The following is a 22136-nucleotide window of genomic DNA, read 5'->3' as shown; positions in this document are numbered from 1 at the left end:
TTCTAGTCTGCTTTGTGAGACCTTGATTAGCTGTTCAGGTGTGTTTGATTAGGGTTGAAGCTAAACTTTGCAGGACACCGGCCCTCCAGGACTGACTTTGGACACCCCTGCCTTAAGTGAACAAGGCATCTTATAAATGTATATTAAATTATTCTTAATAATAAAAAAAACACCTGGAACATTTTCTATAGTGCACATCACATTTTATCTTAATTGATTTTGATAACATAATAGGGAGGATTCTTGCAGTGACTCGCTTTATAATAATGACTGCCGTCCATTGTCTTCTGAGCACTGGAGAAGGTTCCAGGAAAATATACGAACCTTTGGAATGCAACGTCTAAACTAGTTAGGACTAGATAGCACCTTTAAAGACAAAACAGCGAAAGGGGCCAGGGTGTGGGTGTTTGAAGAAGCTGGGGAACCTGTATTGAATTTTGTCTCAAACTTGGTTCAAAAAGATTCAGTTCCATGTTTGTTGTTCTTGGCTCCGTGACTTATATAATGGGATGAGACGCTGGGTTTTTGCGTATCCCAAACACACCATGGCTTCCCATCATTGTGTGAGAGAGTTTGGGAACAAGGTCTTTGAGCACTACATGATAAACAAACTATAGATGTAAAGTGATTGAAGAGCAGCAAAACTCTTCTCAGCTGTGATGAAGAAGGCGCCCGAGACCTTCTGCAGCTGTGGAGTACCTCAAGAGATGGTGGACACTTTCTGGGGTCCCGACCTTATCCAAAGAGTCCAATACAGCTGTTTCTGACTGATAATCAGGCAGAATAGTGGACGAGGATGAAAGCATCTAAAATTAAGCCTTTTCCTCTTGCCTCTTTTGTGCATGTTCAATGTTTTTGCAGGTTATTTTTAGACAAAAAGAAAACTCCATTCAGTCCCATTGCTCTTCTATAAACAGGAACCAATGACTTTAAGATGTTTCTCAGGACTTTAATCCAGCTGTTTTCCTCTTTAGATCAAACAGATTTGTAGTTTACTCTTTGTTCTGTTAACAGGCCTCTTATACGGTTCTGTGCTATAATACAAATTTCCAACTTGAATGTTGCGTTCTAACAAGTCTAATGACATTGGTTACATGATTACCTCTTGCCTTATTTTCTCTCTATACTTGAAGCTCTGATTTTTTTTACTTTTAATAATAACCTTGTTTTTTACTTTTAATGATAACCAGCCCTTGTGGTGCCAGAGAACTGAGTCATCCACGCCCACCTCTCCCGTCGAGGAAGAAAACCGAACTCTTACATCTGCAAGCTCGACACAGCATTACCCACAAGTTATTAAACACAAAGTCCCCTGCTATCTCCTTCCTCTTTAAGCTGAAATAACAATAAACCACATATTTAATTTACTTCTGTAACAAGGGAGGCTAAACTAAACAATATGGAAATGAGACGCACAGAAAAGTGCAGGTGTCAAACATTGGTCGGACTTTTAACATAAATCCAAAACATGCCTTGATGTGAAACCTTTGACCGTATAGTTCAAAACTATAGTCCTCCCCTACAGAGTACCAAATTCTTCTGAGAATGATACCTTGTAGGCAAGGTCCCACGCGTCTATGAAAAACAAAAGCTGGAAAAGAAGAGATGAAATTTAAGATGTTTTGTTTAATTTGAAAACTAATATCTTTAAAGCCCACTGGGAATCCGGCATAATTTGTAAAGCGCATTTACCTGAAAACAGGAAATTAGTCTGGAAAAGTTTGTTATTTTTTCATACGTTTTCCAGACATTATAAACATGCAAATGGTTTGAACAAGAAATTTATTTGAGGTATTCGCTTTTATTTTTAAATGTTTCATTTTTATGTAAGTTTGAGTTTCAGCAATTATTTAGTTTTTCTCAATTTAAAATGTTATTTTATTTATTTTGTATGTTGCTAACAGCAGACTTTTGCTCAGATTTTTGCCCAGATTTTCAGGGTGGAGTTGTTGGAGAAAGTCTTTGGCAGTCTGCGTATTTTATCACGTATTGTTTTCTATGCAAACAGTCAAAGTCTGCAGATTTTATCATGTTTTGTTTTCAATGCAAACGTTAAAAACGTCTGCAAGGTCTAGTTTTTAAAAAACCTGTTCGGATTTTGCTAGTCTTGTGGTGTATTCCAGCCTGAAGTAGATTTTTGTGATTATTATTATTTACATTATCATTTTTATAATCATTTCTGTGCCTGAATGTGAAATTATTCAGATTATTCCTGAGGCAACGTTTCTAATCTTCGTTTATAAGTGTTTCATAAAATATTACATTTACATTAAGCAGACGCTTTTATCCAAAGCGACTTACATTGCTTTACCCTATACATTTTACAGGTATTTGCAATCCCCCGGACTCGAACCCACAACCTTGCGTTGTTAATGCAATGCTCTCACCACCGAGGTACAGGAAAGCTATATTAGGGCCAGTATTTTGTAATAATGTTCTATCCAATAGTTTTTGTCTGAATATTTTGTAAAATCGTCACCTCAGGATGAAGTTCAGATCTATTTTCACAACCTAGAAAAACTTGCGCAGTGTGAGAAACGTGCTCAACCTGCTGGACCACTCGGATTTGAAACTCTAGAGGGCGATAAACACCCCACTGAAACTAGAGCAGATTGCATGACTATGTGGAGGAAAGAGGAGGAGGAGGCCCAAGAGGAGATGCTATTGTACGTTTCAACACACATTGACACGCTTCAGAAACCACGTTTCTGTGAGTCGCAGCGGACCTCGCGGTGTCGCCGTACAACAGCCGAGCCCAGTCTTACGTGTTCTCCAACGGGTCGTTTTCACCATCCACACAGTAAAACAAAGCGTCCGGCTTTGTTGAGACAGAGGAAGAAATGTCAGGGTTGAAGAAACGGAGTTCGAACGCATCGGCGGACCGAGATGAAGACGACAAGCAGGTGACGGAGAAGATGCTCTCCGGCAGAGGTGGAAACGGAAAGCAGGCAGCTACGCAAGAAAGTCCGACATCGGACATCACCACTGCGGAAGGAGAAAAGACAGTCGAGCTCAAAAGAACTATAACGCTTGTGAACGGCGTGGCCATCATTGTAGGCACCATCATCGGCTCGGGTATCTTCGTGACACCCACCGGAGTGGTGAGAGAAGCAGGTTCGGTCGGGCTGTCGCTGGTCGTGTGGTCCGTATGCGGCGTGTTCTCCACCATAGGCGCGCTGTGCTACGCCGAACTGGGGACCACCATCACGAAGTCCGGGGGCGACTACGCGTACATCCTCGAAGTGTACGGTTCCCTCCCTGCGTTTCTGAAACTTTGGATCGAGCTTCTTATTATCAGGCCGTCCTCGCAGTACATCGTTGCTTATGTTTTCGCAACCTACCTCCTCAAGCCCATCTTCCCGGTGTGCCCCGTCCCCGAAACGGGGGCCAAACTGGTCGCCTGTCTCTGCATCCGTAAGTAACCTGTTACCTCATTAATTCACATAGTTATCAATTTTTCGCTTTTCTATATCATAAATAAGTGATGGTTTGAGTAAGTCTATAGATTCACGTTAATAATCGTTCGGTTTTCGTTAAGACGTTGAACTCAGCTGTCACTCCACGTGCCTATCGCGCTTCATCGCTACGCCTCGACCGCTGACAAGTCCCTCACATGAAACTCATGCTGTGTATGTAAACATTTCTTTCGTCATCTCGTTGATGAATCTTGTAAACGTGCGTTTGTGGGTAAAATACGTAACCACATGCACGAACTATACATGTAGATACAAAGTGTGTAAAGTGATGGGAGCGAGCATGCTGAAAGTACTACGAACAATTTCATCATCCGGATGGAAGGACGTGTCATGCGCAGACACACCTTGCCGGGTTTTATGCAAATCGTGTCCGCTTTTAATATCAATGATATAGTGTAGAAGTTAGAGCATTAGCCTTACATCATTATAATGTGAGGAGATATAAATGAAAATAATGATCAAATAAATTACATTATATACTGTTTAATAATTATAATTAATGACGTAAATGACGTGATATAATGAATGATGTAATTCATAAAATATTGAATAAAAAATCTAATGCGGAGACTCAGTATTTTCTCATTCTGCTAATTGTATTTCTATAATAGTTTGCCGTAAATCATGAATAAAGACTGATGTTGATAAACGCACAGTCGTGGATCTTTGACATGCATGCTCACTGGCAATATGTTGAGGGGGTGATGTGGCAGCCGTCCGAGCAATGCAGCCCTCCCGCAGGGTTTGAACCAGCCAGGATTAGCAGAATAAGCCCTAATCACCGATTGAACGAAAAATGTAAACTCATATTTCTCTCTTCCTCTTGTTGGATTTTTTCTTCCCACTTAATTTCGTACTCCAGACCTTTCTCATTCATCGCAATTGAATGCTTGATTTGGATACAGGAATGCATCGTCTTTGTGAATGTGGGGGAGTGAATAAGTGCATCACCTACTATCCGCCGTAATCTCGCCCTGTCTAATCCTTTTATAAGAAACCACATGACGAGACAGAAAGGGCACTAAAGACCCTGCAAGCTCTAGCCGAGTAACAACAAGTTGCAGGTGTTGAAAAGAAACACTCAGAGTTCAGCCCAGGTACCCAGTGTTAAGACCCATAGACAAGAGTCTGTTGGCATAGATACTGTTGGCCATTGTCCCGTGACCCATTTCTCCATTGTGTTGTGGTTATGATTGAAAAAGGGACTCCAGGATTGGCGTGTGCATTATAGGACTCTACGTATCCATGGCAGCGACCCCCTGAGAGGTAGCGCATACTTGCCTTTGGGAGGTTCGGGAAGGAACATCTGCCTGATGATCCCTAGTTTATTATGCAGACTACTTTTCCAGACAGTGTATGTACAAGAGTGTGTGCGTATATATCCTACTGTCCTACCCGATACAGACCCCCTTTTGTATTCAGGCCTACACAAAGGGCGCCAAGCTTTGCCTCTCAGTTCGGTGCCCTGAACGATTTACAGCTAATGTGTCTTTGAAGTAATCATTTAATAACTTATAATAGGGTGCTAGGAGCCCAAAGAGGTAGGAGTTCGGGATTTTTATGTATCTGTTTATTTAGTCTGTAAAATACCACAAAGGAAGTCATACCTGCTAATAACAACAAAATAGAAACGTTATAAAAATGTATTATTTTGTAGATTATAATAATTGTATTTATTTTGACTATATTTGTTTTTATTACTTTATGTATTTAATCATTTTATTAATAATCATTTTTCTAATGGCACAGTCAGTTGAGTCATTTAAAGTCCCCGTGAACCGGAAATTGCCATTTTTATTACTTCCGTATTCGTCTGATGCATTTCCGAGCGAAACAGAATTTTTTCTCAATGCGACTTGATTGGATGTATAAAACATTATATGCATTTTGAAATGGAACTGGGAGCAGACTGAAAGTTGAAGGGGAGGAGTTAAGGGATGCTCCGCCCAAGCCGTCTAACTTGCATCATTTGAGATGGATAGTCTCTGGTTCTGCTCTTTAAGGTTCTGCTCTTTAACATTTTAACTGACGTTTATGAAGGCAGATGAATTTTATAAAGAGAATGAACGACATTGGTAGGCTATTTACAATCAACGCTACGATATTTAATGAAAAAATGACTAAATGATTCAGGTAATAACCGTTCGGAGATTTAGCCCTTTAGCACTTAAATAAAATAACAAATTGAGTTAGTGCTCATTTAGTGTACAATATAAATTGTTTTTTAAATAAACTTTATGTTTTATGGGTTAAGTAATGTTTTATTTTCTCATAAGAGGAGATCAAAACAACTTACGAGAAACCAGACTCAGGGAATGCATGCTTACCTTGCAAGTTACATTACAATAAATGTACATCAGCCGAATTACCTTAGATAGTATGTTTAATATTATTCATGTTATTCAGACTTTGTTTAAACACATACAATGACTAATTTAAGGTGTAGAAGCCAAACTGGTACTGAAATGCATTTCCCTTGTATTTCTAGTCGTTCTGATTCTGTCAAACTGCTTGGTTCAAATTTCTTAAAACATATCAAACATTTGATTTAAAGGGCTGGATTTGCTTATATTTTCAACACAAGTCTGATATGACTAACCCCCCTGTTCACATTGCATTACTTAAAGTGATAGTTCACCCAGAAATAAAAATTCTCTCATCATTTCAAATCTGTATGACTTTCTTTCTTCTGCTCAACGCAAAAGAAGATATTTTGAAGAACGTCGGTAACCGAACAATGACGTATTCACTTCTATTGGATGGACTTGATTGTTTTGATTCTTCAAAATATCTTCTTTAGTGTTCTGCAGAAGAAAGAAAGTCATGCAGGGTCAGTAAATGATGGTTAAACTGTCCATTTTTGGGTGAACTATCACTTTAACTCTGAACAACAGTACCTTAAAACCATCAAAATGTGGGTGTGCAGAAAACCGTTTTTTTTCTTCAGGCGTCAAACGAACCCAAGTGCCCTCGATGACACGCAGACACACTTTTTGAAACACTTGCAAAGTAATGCATGCGCCAATGTAAACATCACTTTGCGTGAGAGGCCTTTTGAGTTTAAGCGTGGCTGACAAATTCTACCGTAATTAGTTTACCAAGTATTTAGGTTAACTTTCTCTGAGCCACTGTTGTGAGAGACTAAAAATAACAAATGATCTCCTGTCACTCTCTTTTCAGTGATGTTGACTGCTATTAACTGCTACAGTGTGAAAGCCGCCACAAGGGTCCAAGATGCCTTCGCCGCTGCTAAGCTACTTGCTCTGGGCCTCATCATCATTATTGGCTTCGTGCAGATTGGCAAAGGTGGGTGACACAGAGTAACTACATGAACACCAAAAGTTCATCAATTTTTTTGTGGAGTATTATTCAAGGTCATGGGTTCGATTCCCAGGGAATGCAATAGTGTATGATGGTACGTTGTCGTTTAGGCAAAGGATATGATATGAATAAAGATTTGAATGTGGTTGGGTATACCTTGGCAATGGTGACATCATTTTTGTCTGTTCCCACCTGTTGTGATTATGATAATCAAATACTAGAATTTAGTTCAGAGTAAATTCTTTCATTCTACATGAATGTGGATCTGAAGTATTTACCTGGTGAAAATTGTCTAAGTTGCAGAACAATTTATAAAATATTTACATTTTCAAGCTCTGCTATGCTTCATACTCATACTAAAAGCACCCTATAATGTACATACAATATTTATTTGAAATTATATAATATAAAATAGACTGGTTCCTCTGTCTTTGTTACTTATCTTAACGTTTTGAAATCCCTTTGGTTCACCTCATGCATCAGAATTGTTGCCCAGTCATGGCGTCGCGTTGCCCGGGTTTAGATTCAGGCCTAATAAAGGGAATGTTTTTCACACCAGGACAAGTTTTGTGGCTGAAATGTTGCCCAATCATGCCGTCCCGTTGCCCGGGTTAAGATTCAGGCCTAATAAAGGGAATGTGTTTCACACCAGGACAAGTTTTGTGGCTGTTCAGTCAGGTCGAAAGTAATTGAGTTGTCTGAATTGCCGACCTACTGCATGTGTAGCCAAGAGAGGTTTGTTTGCCATTACGACAATTTAACGCAGACACCAGACGTCTGGAGAAACAGTGAGCGAATAAAAGAAAGCAATTGAACGGCAGACCTGCTTTACCAAAAGACTTGAGCTACCATGAGCTACGATAATCTCTGTTTAAATGTTCACAGTCACAGAGTGGAATTAACTTGAAAAAAAGTAGCCATGAGGTCAGAAAGTAAGAGTGGCTATTGAAACGGGGAAGTAACTAAAAATTCCGACACAATCTCATAGGAATTCGTAGTGGCTAATTTGTATGAATTTGTACGATCTTATTCGTGCGGTTTGTACTATTTGCTTTCGACCCAGTGATGTTAGGTTTAGGGGTGGGGCCCCAGTATTGCTTCTCTCAAATAATCGTTCATTTTTTGGGATAGTTGATCACAAATTCCAAAACAATCTCATTGGAATTCGTAACAATTCAATTTAAGTACCTAATACGTATAAATGTGTACTTTTTTATTTAACTACGATTTGCCTTCAGCACAGTGATGTTAGGTTTACTGGAGGGGCCTTGGTATAGCTTTTTTCTAACAATCTTGCATTGTTGTACGAATTAGTTACCTCGTGCTAATCCATTAGGATTCAGACGTTTTTTTCACACCTTGGTGTTGTTTTAAAGAGATATGACCTTTCAGTTTTGTAACACAAAAGCAAACATAAGACTTATTTTTGCAAAAAAGAAACATAATTATTATCTTTTAGTTACTGAATATCTGGTCCTCCCTTAAAACCAAACTAAATTTCAACAGTTTTCAGATATAAAATTCGGCTACTAGTAATGTTCTGTGTGTAATTTTTTGCATGATCTATTGAAAGAAATGCAATCTTAATATACATAACTATGTCTTCAGAGGTGTATAAAGACTTGTATAAGACGTATAAAGTGTTATGTATTTATAAACAGCGGATCCCCTTGCAGGGAATTCACCGTGTTGTTTCTACAGTAGCCCTAACAGACAAACTGCTACACAAAACGTTGTAAATATGTTACTGTATCTCATTCGGCAAAGAAGGGGAAACCGTGATGACGTCCTTATCTCCCTCCGCAGTGCTTGGAAAGGGAGTAGTGGAGTGAGCTGTCGTTTGCAAATCGCAACCTCACCACTAGACGCGACAAAATTTCATACACTGGACCGTTAATCAAATTTCGGTTCTGCGTTAACATTTAGTGAAAAGGGGGATTTTACAGTCTGAGATGTAGATTTGGAAATGTCCACACAAAGGTCCTGTCTGTCAATGTCTACTGCACAAACAGAGACCTGAAGCGAAAGCATTGCCTTTAATGTATATGAGTCAGCCGGTGGAACAGGTTAATATGATAATATGGATTGTTAGTTGCTCTTTTTATCTCCCCACCAACCACTCCATCCACCCCCGCTGCCCACACCTGTGGACATGTAGGTACAGAGAGTAAGTGGGTTATTGAAAGAAATTTAGGAGTCATCATCAATCTTGTAGCCTGGGAGCAAGAATTTTGGCCTTTTCAATTGGCTCGCCTCACCCAAATTCTGTCAAGACTGGTACATTTTGGCTTTGATTTTGGGTGTGTTTGAAGCCTATTTTATGTTGACATTTAAGTACAATTTTTGGCCCAATTGGCGCCATGCAAAATTACTGTATCAGCTAGTGGCATAAACCTACTCCTGTCCAGACACATTGCTTTTTAAAATCAGTATGTTCAGATGCAACAACAAACCATGATGTATCATCATTCCTTATAAATTTACAATTTGAAAATTGTGTTGTTACTGTATACATTATAGTAATGATAATGAGCTATTCTATAATAAAACTGTGCCAATAAATAACACATTCACCTCAGGTTTTTCTGGGCATTTTCTGACTATTTTGACGTGTTTTTGAGGTAGATAAGCAGGTAAGAAGCTTTTCTGGTAAATGCTCTGTGTATTGATTCCTGTGAATTTGACATTACAACTTGGTCTCGACCTAAGACGCAAAGAGTAACATTCAATACGGTCATTGTAGCAAACATGCTCAGATGTCTAAAACCACCCTATTTTACTCATGAAGTTGTGCTGTGAGAGCTGTTTATGTTTGATATTTACTTGCTTACTTTCTCTCCCTCCGCACGAAGTGTCTTCTGTTTGACTGCTTAATAGTAACCGGTTTATCTCACTTAAACTTCCAGAAAAGGTCTTACTGAGTTACTGACTTACTTTTGGAACTGTGCCTGTGTTTGTTGCTTAGACTTTGAGAAAATGAAACACGCAACAGAACGCCCTTGTGGTTATCTACAATCTTAAACTCCCAGCCATGCCCACAGACGGGAAGTAAACCTGTCAATTTAGGGCCACACCCCAGACCCCCGCCATTCATGTACAACATTATTGCTAGCAATTATTTTCTTTTAAAGTTTTACCTTTACGCCAATTTAGTGTTAAAGGAACAGTTGACCCAAAAATAAAAATTCTGTCATCATTCACCCTCGAGTTGTTCTCAACTTGTATACATTTCTTTGTTCTGATGAACACATAGAAAGATGTTTGGAATGATGCTTGTAACCAAAGAGTTCTTGGCCACCATTGACTACCATAGTAGGAAAAATTACAATGGTATCAAAAGTGCCCCAGAACTGTTTGCTTTCCTACATTCTTCAAAATATCTCATTTTGTGTTCAACAGAACAAAGAAATTTAGAAAGCAATTTTTCCTATTATGGCAGTCAGTGGTGGCCAAGAACCGTTTGGTCGACCACTATCATTACCTTTGAAATGACCTTTAGAATTTGTATTGATTCCTTTGACCAATCAAAATCAAGTATTTCTAAAAGCTCACACTCGACTGCTTCTGTTCGTTTTGTCTGTTGTGTTTTAGATTTGCGTGTTGTTTTTCTGAATCCCTCAGACTGAAGGAGGCTTTGTAAGCTGAGATCTGCTGTCTACGCATTTCTCTCAGGCAAAGATCAGGGCGCCTCTATGCTGCTGTGGTCCTCTCGAGTTCAGTCTCGGCCTGTAATACTCAAGTTTATACAAAGAATTTAAATAGGCTTACACTCATACCACGCCTGACTGCCTCAGGCATACAGTCACACAAACATTTGCCCGGCTCTTGGGTCATGTGGCAGCATTGGCCTCCATTGATCGGCACTGATCTGTCACATGAGTTCCCCTTGGGGTGCAGTCATTCTAACACGCATACAGACATTCACAAGTACCTGTGAACTGATAGCTTTTCATTTTTTTAATTCCATTAAATTCTTGAATATAAATAAGCAAGTAATCCTGAACAGAAATGCTTGGAAGTGATAAACGAATAGACCGGCTTTTACACAGGGACCCTTAGATGTGCCCCAGCTTGATTTTTGTTTAAGAGCTTTTTTTCTTTTTCTGTATTTATGCTCTATATGTTTGATTTCTTAGCAGGCGTCCTTGAACGAGAAGTCCACGTCCTTACATTGAAGCCCAATCTTGTTTGTTCCTGTAATGTGAAATCGGGAATAATATAGTGTGGGAATTGCTGAGTAGTCTCTGGATATTATGTCTGGCTCTGGTTGTTTATTTTAGATAATGTTCTTCACAGTCAGTGAAGACTGGACATGTTTTAGATGTAGTAATCTTTCACATTTATTGTTTTGGTTACAGGTGACACCGTTGAGCTTCTTCCCGCCAATTCATTCAAAGGAAGCAATTGGGACTTCGGCAAGATCGGATTGTCTCTTTACAGTGGACTGTTTGCCTATGGAGGATGGTACGACCAAAGAACTAGAGATACATTTTTGCATTTAGCACGAGGGTTAAAGAATTAATTGCTTTTACCATCTTTTGCTTTTTTTGCCATGATACAATAAAAAGATGTTGGCCAGAATGAGTACATCATGTAAATAATCACATTATATAATTTTTCATTTGTTTTCTAATTCAGTTTCTCCTTTTATCAGGAATTATTTGAATTTCGTCACAGAGGAGATGATTGACCCATACAGGTAAGTCAAACAAATGAAAACGGCAAGAGTTGATGTATAGAGTTGTAGATGTTTTATTTATATAATAAAATATTGTTATGTTTTGAAAGTGGTGAAGAATGTATTGTAATATCGGTTAACGTTACAGAAATCTCCCCCTGGCCATCATCATATCCCTTCCTATTGTCACCGTCGTCTATGTTCTGACCAACTTGGCCTACTTCACCACGCTGAGTCCAGATCAAATGCTCTTATCTGAAGCTGTTGCTGTGGTGAGGGATGCTACACAGACATCAGTTTCAGATAGTAAAACAGAAATCAAACAAAAGTTATATTACATTCTTTACATGTTATTTTAAAGATCTAAAGAGCTCTATTGTTTGTGATTCAAAATCACATTGTAAATTTGCATACTTAATTTGCAACTTTTCTGCATACATTTGCATACCGAGTTTTGATCGGTTCACTGATGGCAGAGAAAGTCTGTTATCTGTAGAATTAAGTGTTCTTATTTCTGCCAAAAATCTTAAAATGAAAAAATATTTTTTAGGACTTTGGCAACTACCACCTGGGGCTTATGGCTTGGATAATCCCCCTGTTTGTAGGATTGTCGTGCTTTGGTTCTGTGAATGGGTCCCTTTTCACATCTTCCAGGTAACATTCACACCAACACGCACATACATGTGCTGCGTGGAAGAGGTTTCATTCATCAGATCTATTTCCAACGTTTATTTGATAGATCTATCTCGTAACTGTTGTTATGAAACACCCTGCAACCTTTTCCATGGCAAGCGGTGATCGGGTTATCTGGGAAGGGTTTTATCCGGGCAGTTCGTTTGAGGTTTAATGTACATTTGTCTTTCACCTCAGGCTGTTCTTCGTCGGGTCCAGAGAAGGTCATCTTCCCAGTTTGCTGTCGATGATCCATCCTGACCTGATGACTCCACTTCCATCTCTGATATTTACCGTAAGTGTCTGAACACCTACTCAAACTATTCACAAATAAGTTTTTCTATGCACAGATTTTAAAGATTTTTGAGGACGTTTTGAAACCCGGAAATGCTCAAAAATCTGTACTGAACTCACTCAAATTAAAATCTTAATCTTATCATAATTATAATAATTAGAAATATTAGCGTTATACATTTAACTATTTTTATAAACTTCCTATTATTCTTTTGAGGCTTGTTTCGGTCATTTTAACCACAGTAATTATCGTTTTATTGTAGTTTTAGTAATATTTTTATAAAATAAAATATGTTTGTATTTTTATTTAAAAAATAATGTTAATTTAAGTTAAAGGTTAACCCATATTGTTATGTGCTTTTATTATTTTGCTATTTATTTATTTTAATATTGCATTTTTTATATATGAATAAATAAACAATTCAAATGTATTTTTATATATTTTTTGGTAAATTATTTTTATTAAAATTGTATGTACTTTTACAATATAAATGATTTGACTGTAGCTTTTATTTTTTCATAATAATAATTTAGTTTAAAATGAAAAATAATAATTATCCCAGTTTTGCATTTGATTTAAATGAACATACATTTTTTCATAGTTTCAGGTTTTGTTTTAATAATCTACAATTATATTGATTCAAACTGGTTCACAATTTGGTTTGAGTGATCTACTTCTAAATGAATGAGAATTGGAATAATGGCAATAAAAATATATAAATGTAGTCCAGAGATATTGGATCCTCATAAAATAATGTTTATAATCTTTCTGGACTTGTTAAAGTAGTTCAACCATCGTTTCTTCCCTTTGTTTTACAGTGCATGATGACTCTACTGTACGCCTTCTCCAACGACATATTCTCTGTCATCAACTTCTTCAGCTTCTTCAACTGGCTCTGCATCGCCATGGCGATTGTCGGCATGATGTGGCTACGCTATAAAAAGCCAGAGCTAGAACGTCCAATTAAGGTGAGATACAGGTCCGAGCTCATTAACTGATCGTTCCATATTGACTGCACACTTAGATCGTAGAGCACGGATGGATTGCATGAGGGTGGACCATGTCATTTTTCTTCATTCTCAGCCTGAAACGAGGCAAAGCCAGTTAATGACGGGTAACACACAGACCCTTTTGTACGCCCTGTCCTGCCGTCGCTCTCTCATTCATTTATATTCTATCTCTCTCTTCTCATCAGTAAACTCACTGGCCTCAGCTCATCAGCTGGACACAGAGATAGTTTGGAAGCACTGAAGTGAAAGAGTCCATTTGCTTAATGCGTATAGTCTTCCATTCTCACTCTCTCTCGCTCTCATTAGAGATAGTCCATTATCTGTCGCATTGACTGCACAATGTAGTCTGTGACATTCTGTGCCATTCTTATCTGGATCGTTGGTTTCATTGATAGTTTAATGGCAACTCCAGTCCTGTGTCTGTTGAATGTCAACAAAATCAAACCTCAGGAGTGACATTAAGTCATCCGACAGCATGATAAGACACTTGAAAACTGAAATGAAAATTGTGGTTATGACTTTCCCTAAATACATGCACACATTTAACTCTTCTATTGCTTAAAAGTGAATATGAATGTTTGAGGTCTAAAAATACGGAGCATCTTTTCTGTTTGTTGATCTGTTTCCTCCAGTATTCATTTTATGCAAATAAATGCAAATCGAACTTTTATATGAAATTTGGGAGAAATACACAGAATGGACCAAAAATGATCACTTTACCTCAACACATACCTGAAAATAGTAAATTCAGACAAACTGAAAATAATTTTGAGTTAGTCTTTTATTACCCTCAATTTATTGACACATGGCTTTATGTTTATAATTATCTATTTGCAAATGATTCAAAACCCAATCTACCAAAAGAGACCAAGGAGCTGCCCTGGAGAACTTTGATGAACTTGTTAGGAACAAAAATAGCAGGAAAGGGTTATAAAAGCATCCAATGCTTTGATCCGTTCTTGGAACCCTGAGAGGTCCATTGTATCCAAACACATCAAAGATCAGGATGTCCTTCCAACATTATACAAACCAAGAAGAATAAGACTCAGACACGCGACATCGTGAAGGATTCATCACAGCGGAAAATGTCTGACAATCAGCAGATACAAATGATCTGATGAAGCACATGTTATTGTTGTTTAATGAATGTGTGAGCACTTCGAATCGATAGACCAACTTTTATCTTTGTTGTCTTGTAGGTGAATATTCTGCTGCCCGTGTCCTTTGTGTTGGCCTGCATGTTCCTCATTGTGGTGTCCATCTGGAAAACACCTGTCGAGTGCGCCATTGGATTCGGCATCATCGCCACAGGAGTTCCGGTGTACTTCTTCGGCGTTTGTTGGAAGAGCAAACCCAAGTGGCTGTTGCAGTTGATCTGTGAGTGCCTTCCTCTTTGTGCAGTTCTGTCATGAAGCTAAAGCAATTTTTCACAATCATTTCCTTTTTAAAATCTCACAGAGGCATTCACAAAAATGTAAAATGTTTTACAAGCATTTAGCTACAACCTTTTTTTGCCAAACATTCACATCTCCATTTTCAAACCCTTGAAATAATAATATATATATATATATATATATATATATATATATATATAAGGAAAAATAAAAAATAATAATACGTAAAATAAAAAATAAGAACACAATATAATACAGTCCAATACATTGCCTCACAGTCAAATTCAATCTAAAAGAAATAAATTAAACACAAGCATCTCTTTCTGTCATTCATATATTTTCCTTACAGAGTAAACATTAATTCAATAGATAATAAACCTAAGAGATTATTAAAACAAATAACGTGTTACATAGATTAATGTCACATTAGTTTATCATAGTTTTAGTTATGTACCCAAGTATATTATGATGTTTTTCCATTTTTGCAAAAAAATCCATCTTCATTTGCAAGCAAGCCGTCATTTTTAACTGAGGAATTCTTTTCTACGATGTCTGACAAACACATGTTGGTATGTGTTGAAAAACGCTGACTAAACAAAAAACTGGACTTGTTGTTTGCAGTGCATGCATTTATCACTCTGTATACATGTATTGACAAAATGTATAGGTTATGTGTAAACCGGACCCGTTGTTGAGTTGCGACATTGCCTGAAAGGCATCATGTGATGCCATGTAGCGGTAACATTAACAGTCTTAGCACATGCAAGGTAAAGACACTTATGACAGAATTCTGTCAGACCCATTATAGAAACACTGCAAGTATTTCACACGTGACCACATGTTTTTGCACACGTGAAATTCACATTCCTTTACTGTCAGTGACTGTACAATAGTCAATCACAACGATCTTAGCAATCTGTCGTAATGTGGATAACTTATTTGGAAAGCCCTTGTTTGTACTTTACGTCAATGCATTATTTGTGAAACCGGGTATTAAATGTCTTTCAACAGTCTCCTCCACGGCCATGTGTCAGAAAATGATGGAGGTGGTACCTCAGGAATCCTGAAGACCACACAGACTGACGGATTCCCCCACGACGCACATGCTCAGAGTCTCCTCGTACCCCATCACTGTATTTCCCCTTTGTGTGAGACAGAAAAAGTCTTGATCTGCTGACGTGGGCAAAATCTGAAACAAAAAAAAACGAGGCAAGAGGCATGTGGACTTCAAGAGTCCGTGACCATTTCAGTTTGGATGTAGATCTCATCGGCCCTGAATCAAGTGTATCATACTGTATACATTTAACATTCTATGACTTTTCAATCAGAATTGTCCTATTTCAATTTATATTGTATTTTATTTGAGATATGTGTCATAACGTTTTCTTGATCGTTCAATTGTGTGCATGTTGTAGTGATTGTTAGCTTCCTATATTGTGCTTTAAACCTTAGTTTATGCGAGGAAGAACGTGGACCGGAACACCTGCCGGTATTCTGTCGAAAGGCACCGTTGTCTGTCAACTCCTATTCCTCTATTTACAGACATAGTTCATGCATGTTTCAGTTATTCTACAGATTATTTGATCCGTTCGCTATGCCTCGTCTGTTGTGTTTTATTTCTGAAGATCTTGTTGATACGACTTTATACTTCAACAGATTTATTTTTGATAGGTTCACGCAGTGATGATTTTTTATGCAGTTACTAAGAATCCAATCTTCTTATTTTTCTTATTGTGAAAGGCGTATACGTACAGTATTCAGACATTTTTTCGGAATACCTGTCAGGCCCAACCGTTACTGTTCCTGCCTTGTGTTACCTCAGTTAGAACCTGATTGTATATTTTCATGACTTATAATTTTAGGTAGCAGATGTGCTGACAGTAGTAAATATACATCAGCACTTAACACTGGACCCTAGCACATCTTTAGATTGACTGCTATTTTATTTCATTTCACTCCGTTTGTATTTACATTTTTTTAGTTTTTTACACAAAACACAATCAGTTATCTGGTTGCTTCTGACATTTTTTTTATAAACAGCAAATAGCAGATTTGCTATAAATTCTGGAAGAGTTGCCAGCTGGTTACAATAATAAATAGGTCTTAATATTGCACTTCAATAAATCATCAGAATTCCCCAAAGTTTGATCATTTAGTGCCTCGTCAGCTTACGGGACGATAAACTGGATGGATTGCTGTGATATAAATTTATGTGCGCAGTTATGTTTCAGTTTTGAATCACTTTTGCTGTGTTTTGGGGTAATCAATGTTTTGCTAAATGGTCAAATGATTGTTGGTTAGCTTCTGGACCAAAGTCATCTGTGCGCATGTGAGAATGAGATGTTCGAGAAGGCTGATGTGAGGAAAGTTTATTGACCGGGAAGTTGGAGTTGCGTCGGGGGAATAAAGTATTTTGGGTGAGGGTGGGGAGGTTCAGGAGGATGAGATAAAATCATACTTTGATATTGTGAATACAGAAACAATTTCGAGGTTTCTGGTTTGAGGGATTTTGAAGATCTGAGTGGATCTACTTTATTATGATTTTAGGTAATGAAGCATTGTATCATTTAGAAAACTACAGCAGTATGACTAACAGCCAACGAGACCTAATTTAAATAGACATGTTGACATTTACTGATATGTATTTATTTATTGTTTGTAGGGTTGCATTGAGCTAGTGCTTTAATAATGTTATAGAGCATTTTTAAAATGCTTAATATAAGCTGTTACTGATATTTTTTTCTTGTTTGTATTTTTGTCTTTTTATGCTTTCGGATTCTTTGTTGCAAGTCTTTTAGTGTTTTTGTAACTGATGGTTTGGTTTACCCTCTACTGTTGGCTATTAATATTTAATAAAAGTGCAGATGAGCCGAGTCTGCCCTCCATCGTATAGAACCAGACAACTGCGCAATGACATCACAGCGACTGCTGTGCACATAAATTAACTACACCTACAACATTACAACACTTCAGTGAAAAAATGTATTAAATGTTTAATTTGTCTTAAAAATATTATTTTATGAATAATCATTCCTCGTGCATTCCAGTTCTGCAGTGTGAAACTGGCACTCTCCATCTTTTTCTACCAATGCAGTTACACCCACAAGGCCACTACATTCCCATGCGACACTTACCTAGCCTGTCATCAGTTGGGTTTGACAGAAGAATATTTCTTGTATAATCTACATGCGACATACCGTCTGTAAACTCTCAGTACACTATTCAACAATCTCTCTTGTCTTTTCTCTGATTTAGAGACAAAATACTCTATGAACCTCTAAAGCAGTTCGTATTTCTTGTTCTTTTGATGTAATGGTTATACTGTATGTCTACTGTAAAAAAACTCTTTTATTTCATTTTTTAGAAAATAAACATTTTGTGCTCAGAAGTGATTTTTGCTTTGTTTCAGACGGTTAAAATATGACTGCATCCAACTCAGGGCTGGGGTTGGGGGGGGTTCATTGCCTCACATATTTTTCTTGGGCCCCTGCAAATATCCACCTGACAATCAAAATGATTAAATACTTATATGTATTTTCTATTAAACAATAATGTGTCAATTCAATCACAAAAAAAATGATGCATACAGTGATTATATATCTGCCCAACCCGACCAATGTAATCGCCCCCCAGTTGGACCAGGTCCCCGGCCTGTGTAGTATCTGTCTTCTCCAGACAGATGAATATTTGCTTATATAAATGAGAACTCTTTCCACATTGCAGATAATACCTGCATATAAACACTCTTGCTTTGGTTTTCAAGAAAAACTACGAATACATTTGAAGCATTATTTAAGCCTGGAATGCAGGTTTTAGTTGAAAAATATTGCTTGTGGCATCGTGCATGACGTGACTAAACATGACCAGTGACTCGTGGCCCGAGTAGAGATTTCCCCTTAAACTGACGATGATTCCACAAATGTGTGCTTGTGATCTTGGCCCATGCTATTCTGCCTCTCCTTCAAAATACATTTTCTCTTAAGGATTACTGTATTAGGACTGGTGTCGGGTCAGCTGCCGCGGCCCGAGGAAGACATTGGGGTCATGTGACCTGCCAAAAAAAGATTAACATTGCTCAAGTTTCTTATTGTTCAGGATTCAAACAGTTCCTTCATCGTTGGTTAAACAGTCAATGAGCTGTTTACTGTGTAATACAAACAAACTAATGACCAATTTAAAGGTAAAAAATGGTACAAGCCAAACGGTCATAGTGTTGGTGTATTTCATCGTATGATGAAACATGCCACAGTGTTTTCACAACTTTGCATTCTTGTAACACACATTTTTGTTTGATGGATGTGTATCATTCCTGAGGTTTGTTTCTGTTGAAATTCAAAAGACGTTATACTGGAACTGTCGCGCTACACCCAGAAATGCTGAAGGCTAAATATTTTATATTTTTTCTGTGGGTGTATGTGTCTACTACACTGTGCTCAGTAGTCAACAGAAAACTCATCCATTTCATATAACTTGACTGTCAAATCTAACATGTAGACACTGAATGACCCTTTAACAGTACGTCTGGTGTGTAAAGACATGTCAGCAAAGAGTAGCACATTGACCCGATGGAAAATCCAGCTTAAACTGGTAGCTGTGTTTAGGAACATGATTGTTGATTCCTACGTGGTCCAAGTCTACAAACCATCTCGGACCAGCAACACCAGCAACATTTATATTCTGCTGGTTCATAGATTATTGTCTGTTGAAGAGAAAATTAATGGTGCCCAAGCCAAGAACGATAACCAGTTTAACAGCTCCTGTGGGTATGTGCCATTTGTATAAAGGTTAAGTTGAGGTAGCATGATAGACAGCCACTTAAGTTTCAAGTTAAAGCAACACTTTGTAGTTTTCTGCCTTAAAACAATGTCTCTAAAGTTATTTCAAAAGTTGCATTAATTCTCATGAATACTGATAAAACTGCATTGATGTGCGTCTTAAAAAACAGGCAAAACACGAAGCATAGTTTATCCAAAGTGACTGGCAATGAATAAAACCCAGAAGCTTAACACATTGGCTAATCCATAGAAGTGAAAAGAACTGCTTGAGATTTGAAGAGGTTTGGTGCCGTGCTCAGGGTCAGAGCCACGTCAGTCCGCCTGAGGGTGAAAGGATGTTTTGTTCCTAAAATAAAATCGAGGACCTCCTATTTGGATAGGAGAAACGCACGTCAAACATAACAAAAAAATGTAGTTCTAATCATCAGTTCACCTTGGCACAAATGTAGATAATCCTAGCCGTATGGAGATCTGATAACTTTCTGATAAAAAGCTATTACAGCTGGATTTAGTATTGACATTGTGTATCAGGAGAACAAGCTCTATTGCTTTAGTATCATGGCAACAGGGAAATCATCACTAAGTTTCAAAGATAAAATCATTTGTTGCTGCTCTGTTCAATATTTTCAACACAGGCAATTTGTGAGCTCATCTCAGTCCTCTATTTCACAGATGTCCCTTCGGTCACGACTTTAATACACATCCCTTTTGTGCAGCTGATATCAGGTGGGCATGTTTCCTCTGCTGATGTGGACTCATGCGCACACATACCCAAAGAGCCCAGGAGGGGTCAAACAGGGTCTCTGTTCCTAGTAAGATGCATAGGTAAGCCAAATTGAAAAGCTTTAGAAGGTGTTAATAAGACACTCTGTTTTTAGGTTTATAACACAATCCCATAATGCACCGAAGAGGCAGGGAGAAAAGTAATATGCAATATGGTCAATGCAGAGAAATGTCCAAATTAATATTGTTCATATCTGTTTCTTGAATCCTGCCTGGTGTACACTCACACAGAACAAACAACCACAAAAAAATCATTCTGGCTGCTATGAGGTACCCCGTGATCAAGAACGTGAAATAAACAGGAAAAAACAGGATGCTGGGATTTGAAGAGGCGGAGAAACCGGTCAAGAAGGTCAGGGGTAAGACGTGAGAAGTCCGGAGGCAGGGAGACCAACATCACACGGAATGAGAGAAACCTTTCATAGAAGGTCGGCAATCCCCTTTCACAATGATGGTCAGGTGATCGGACTAAAGCCCCACACAGTCATGTGTTTGTGAAACAAAGACTTTAATTTGTCCTTTGTGTATAAAAATTGCAAAAGCGACTGAAAGGCGATCCTAAAGTCAAATTTGGGGAGGAAGGATTTTGGTTTGTTTTTGAAAGCCTGTTGTCATGTAACTTCACGTTGCTGTTTTTGCTTTGTGTAAAAAATACACGCTCTCTTGCACATAAATCCGTACTGACGGATCACAAAGATGCCCAGCCGATAACCAACTGCTTCCTAGCCGCTGCTATTGGGAGAGGATATTTCTCACAGATCCAGATCACTTTAATTTCCTCTGGTATCATTAGCTTACGTAACACGGTGATCTGTTTACTCTGCGTCAAAGACTTAGGTCAGTGCATTGACGTGTCAGCACATTATAATAAACTATTCAATATACCATATAAATAGCACTGAAATTGTTTCATAAGGGGTAAAGTAGACCAAAACTTGCGGTTAATCTATACAACTTTTCATACTTTTGCGTATTTTCCCATATCCCTCAGTGTTGGCGTCATGACAGTGCTGTATCAGAGCTTCAGGGGGTCAGGGCCAGTATTTCCATGGTAACCGAATGTAAATCTTACAAATTCGCTCTGTTAACACATTCCCCATGTTTTAGGGGAATGTAGAGACTTCATATTTGCCATTTATAAGACCTACCATTTATAAAAACACTAAGAAGTTGACCAATTTAAAGATTGTTAAAACTTTCTTAAAGCAAAAAGGCCCAAGAAGTAGTGGGCTTACAACTCGCTCAGCCAATCAGAATCAAGGACCAGAACTGACCGTTTTATATTTATATATATATATATATATATATATGCATTTTTGTATTATTTTATGAATTGTAGGCCTATTTATTTATTCGTGAATAAAATAGTATGTTGTATACATTTCAGATTGTTTTTGATTATTTAATAAATATAATTTCAATTCATTAATTGCATTATAGATACATCGAATTATGGCACAAAATGTGATTTATTATTCACAAAAACAATCTGACACTAACAGATCCCAATATGTAGGAAATGTGAATATTGCCCTCTGCTGTTGAGTTTCATTTTATCTTAATAAAATGTTCTGTTTTTTTTCATTTGAAAAAGACAACCTGGAATACCACGTTATTCATCAAATATATATATATTTAAAATACTAAAATTGTTTTATAAAATAAGTTTGCAGTTAATTTCATTACACGTCAGCAGATCCAAAGCAGCAGGTGGCGCTGTCAGGCAACACAT

The 22136-nt window shown here is 37.8% G+C and overlaps 1 protein-coding gene across 2 annotated transcripts; it reads left to right on the top strand.

Annotated features, from left to right (window-relative positions):
• The first annotated feature begins 2325 nt into the window (after positions 1-2325).
• Positions 2326-21757, top strand: slc7a5 (solute carrier family 7 member 5). Of its 2 annotated transcripts, XM_056739975.1 has the most exons (11): positions 2326-3414; positions 6657-6782; positions 11156-11261; positions 11452-11496; positions 11624-11747; positions 12026-12129; positions 12346-12442; positions 13261-13410; positions 14652-14829; positions 20294-20446; positions 20636-21757. In XM_056739975.1, exons 1-11 carry the CDS (start codon positions 2841-2843, stop codon positions 20671-20673), a joined length of 1695 nt encoding a protein of 564 aa, XP_056595953.1. In that variant the 5' UTR covers positions 2326-2840; the 3' UTR covers positions 20674-21757. The 2 variants fall into 2 exon arrangements, with proteins under 2 accessions (XP_056595953.1, XP_056595954.1); XM_056739976.1 differs by lacking the exons at positions 20294-20446; positions 20636-21757 and adding an exon at positions 15858-17720 and having other exon boundaries at positions 2337-3414.
• Positions 21758-22136: the final 379 nt, after the last annotated feature.

The sequence above is a fragment of the Triplophysa dalaica genome, chromosome 24, assembly GCF_015846415.1.
Source record: "Triplophysa dalaica isolate WHDGS20190420 chromosome 24, ASM1584641v1, whole genome shotgun sequence".
Lineage (NCBI taxonomy): Eukaryota > Metazoa > Chordata > Actinopteri > Cypriniformes > Nemacheilidae > Triplophysa > Triplophysa dalaica.
Note: the sequence above shows the minus strand (reverse complement) of the source record. Positions and strands in the feature narration are given on the sequence as shown.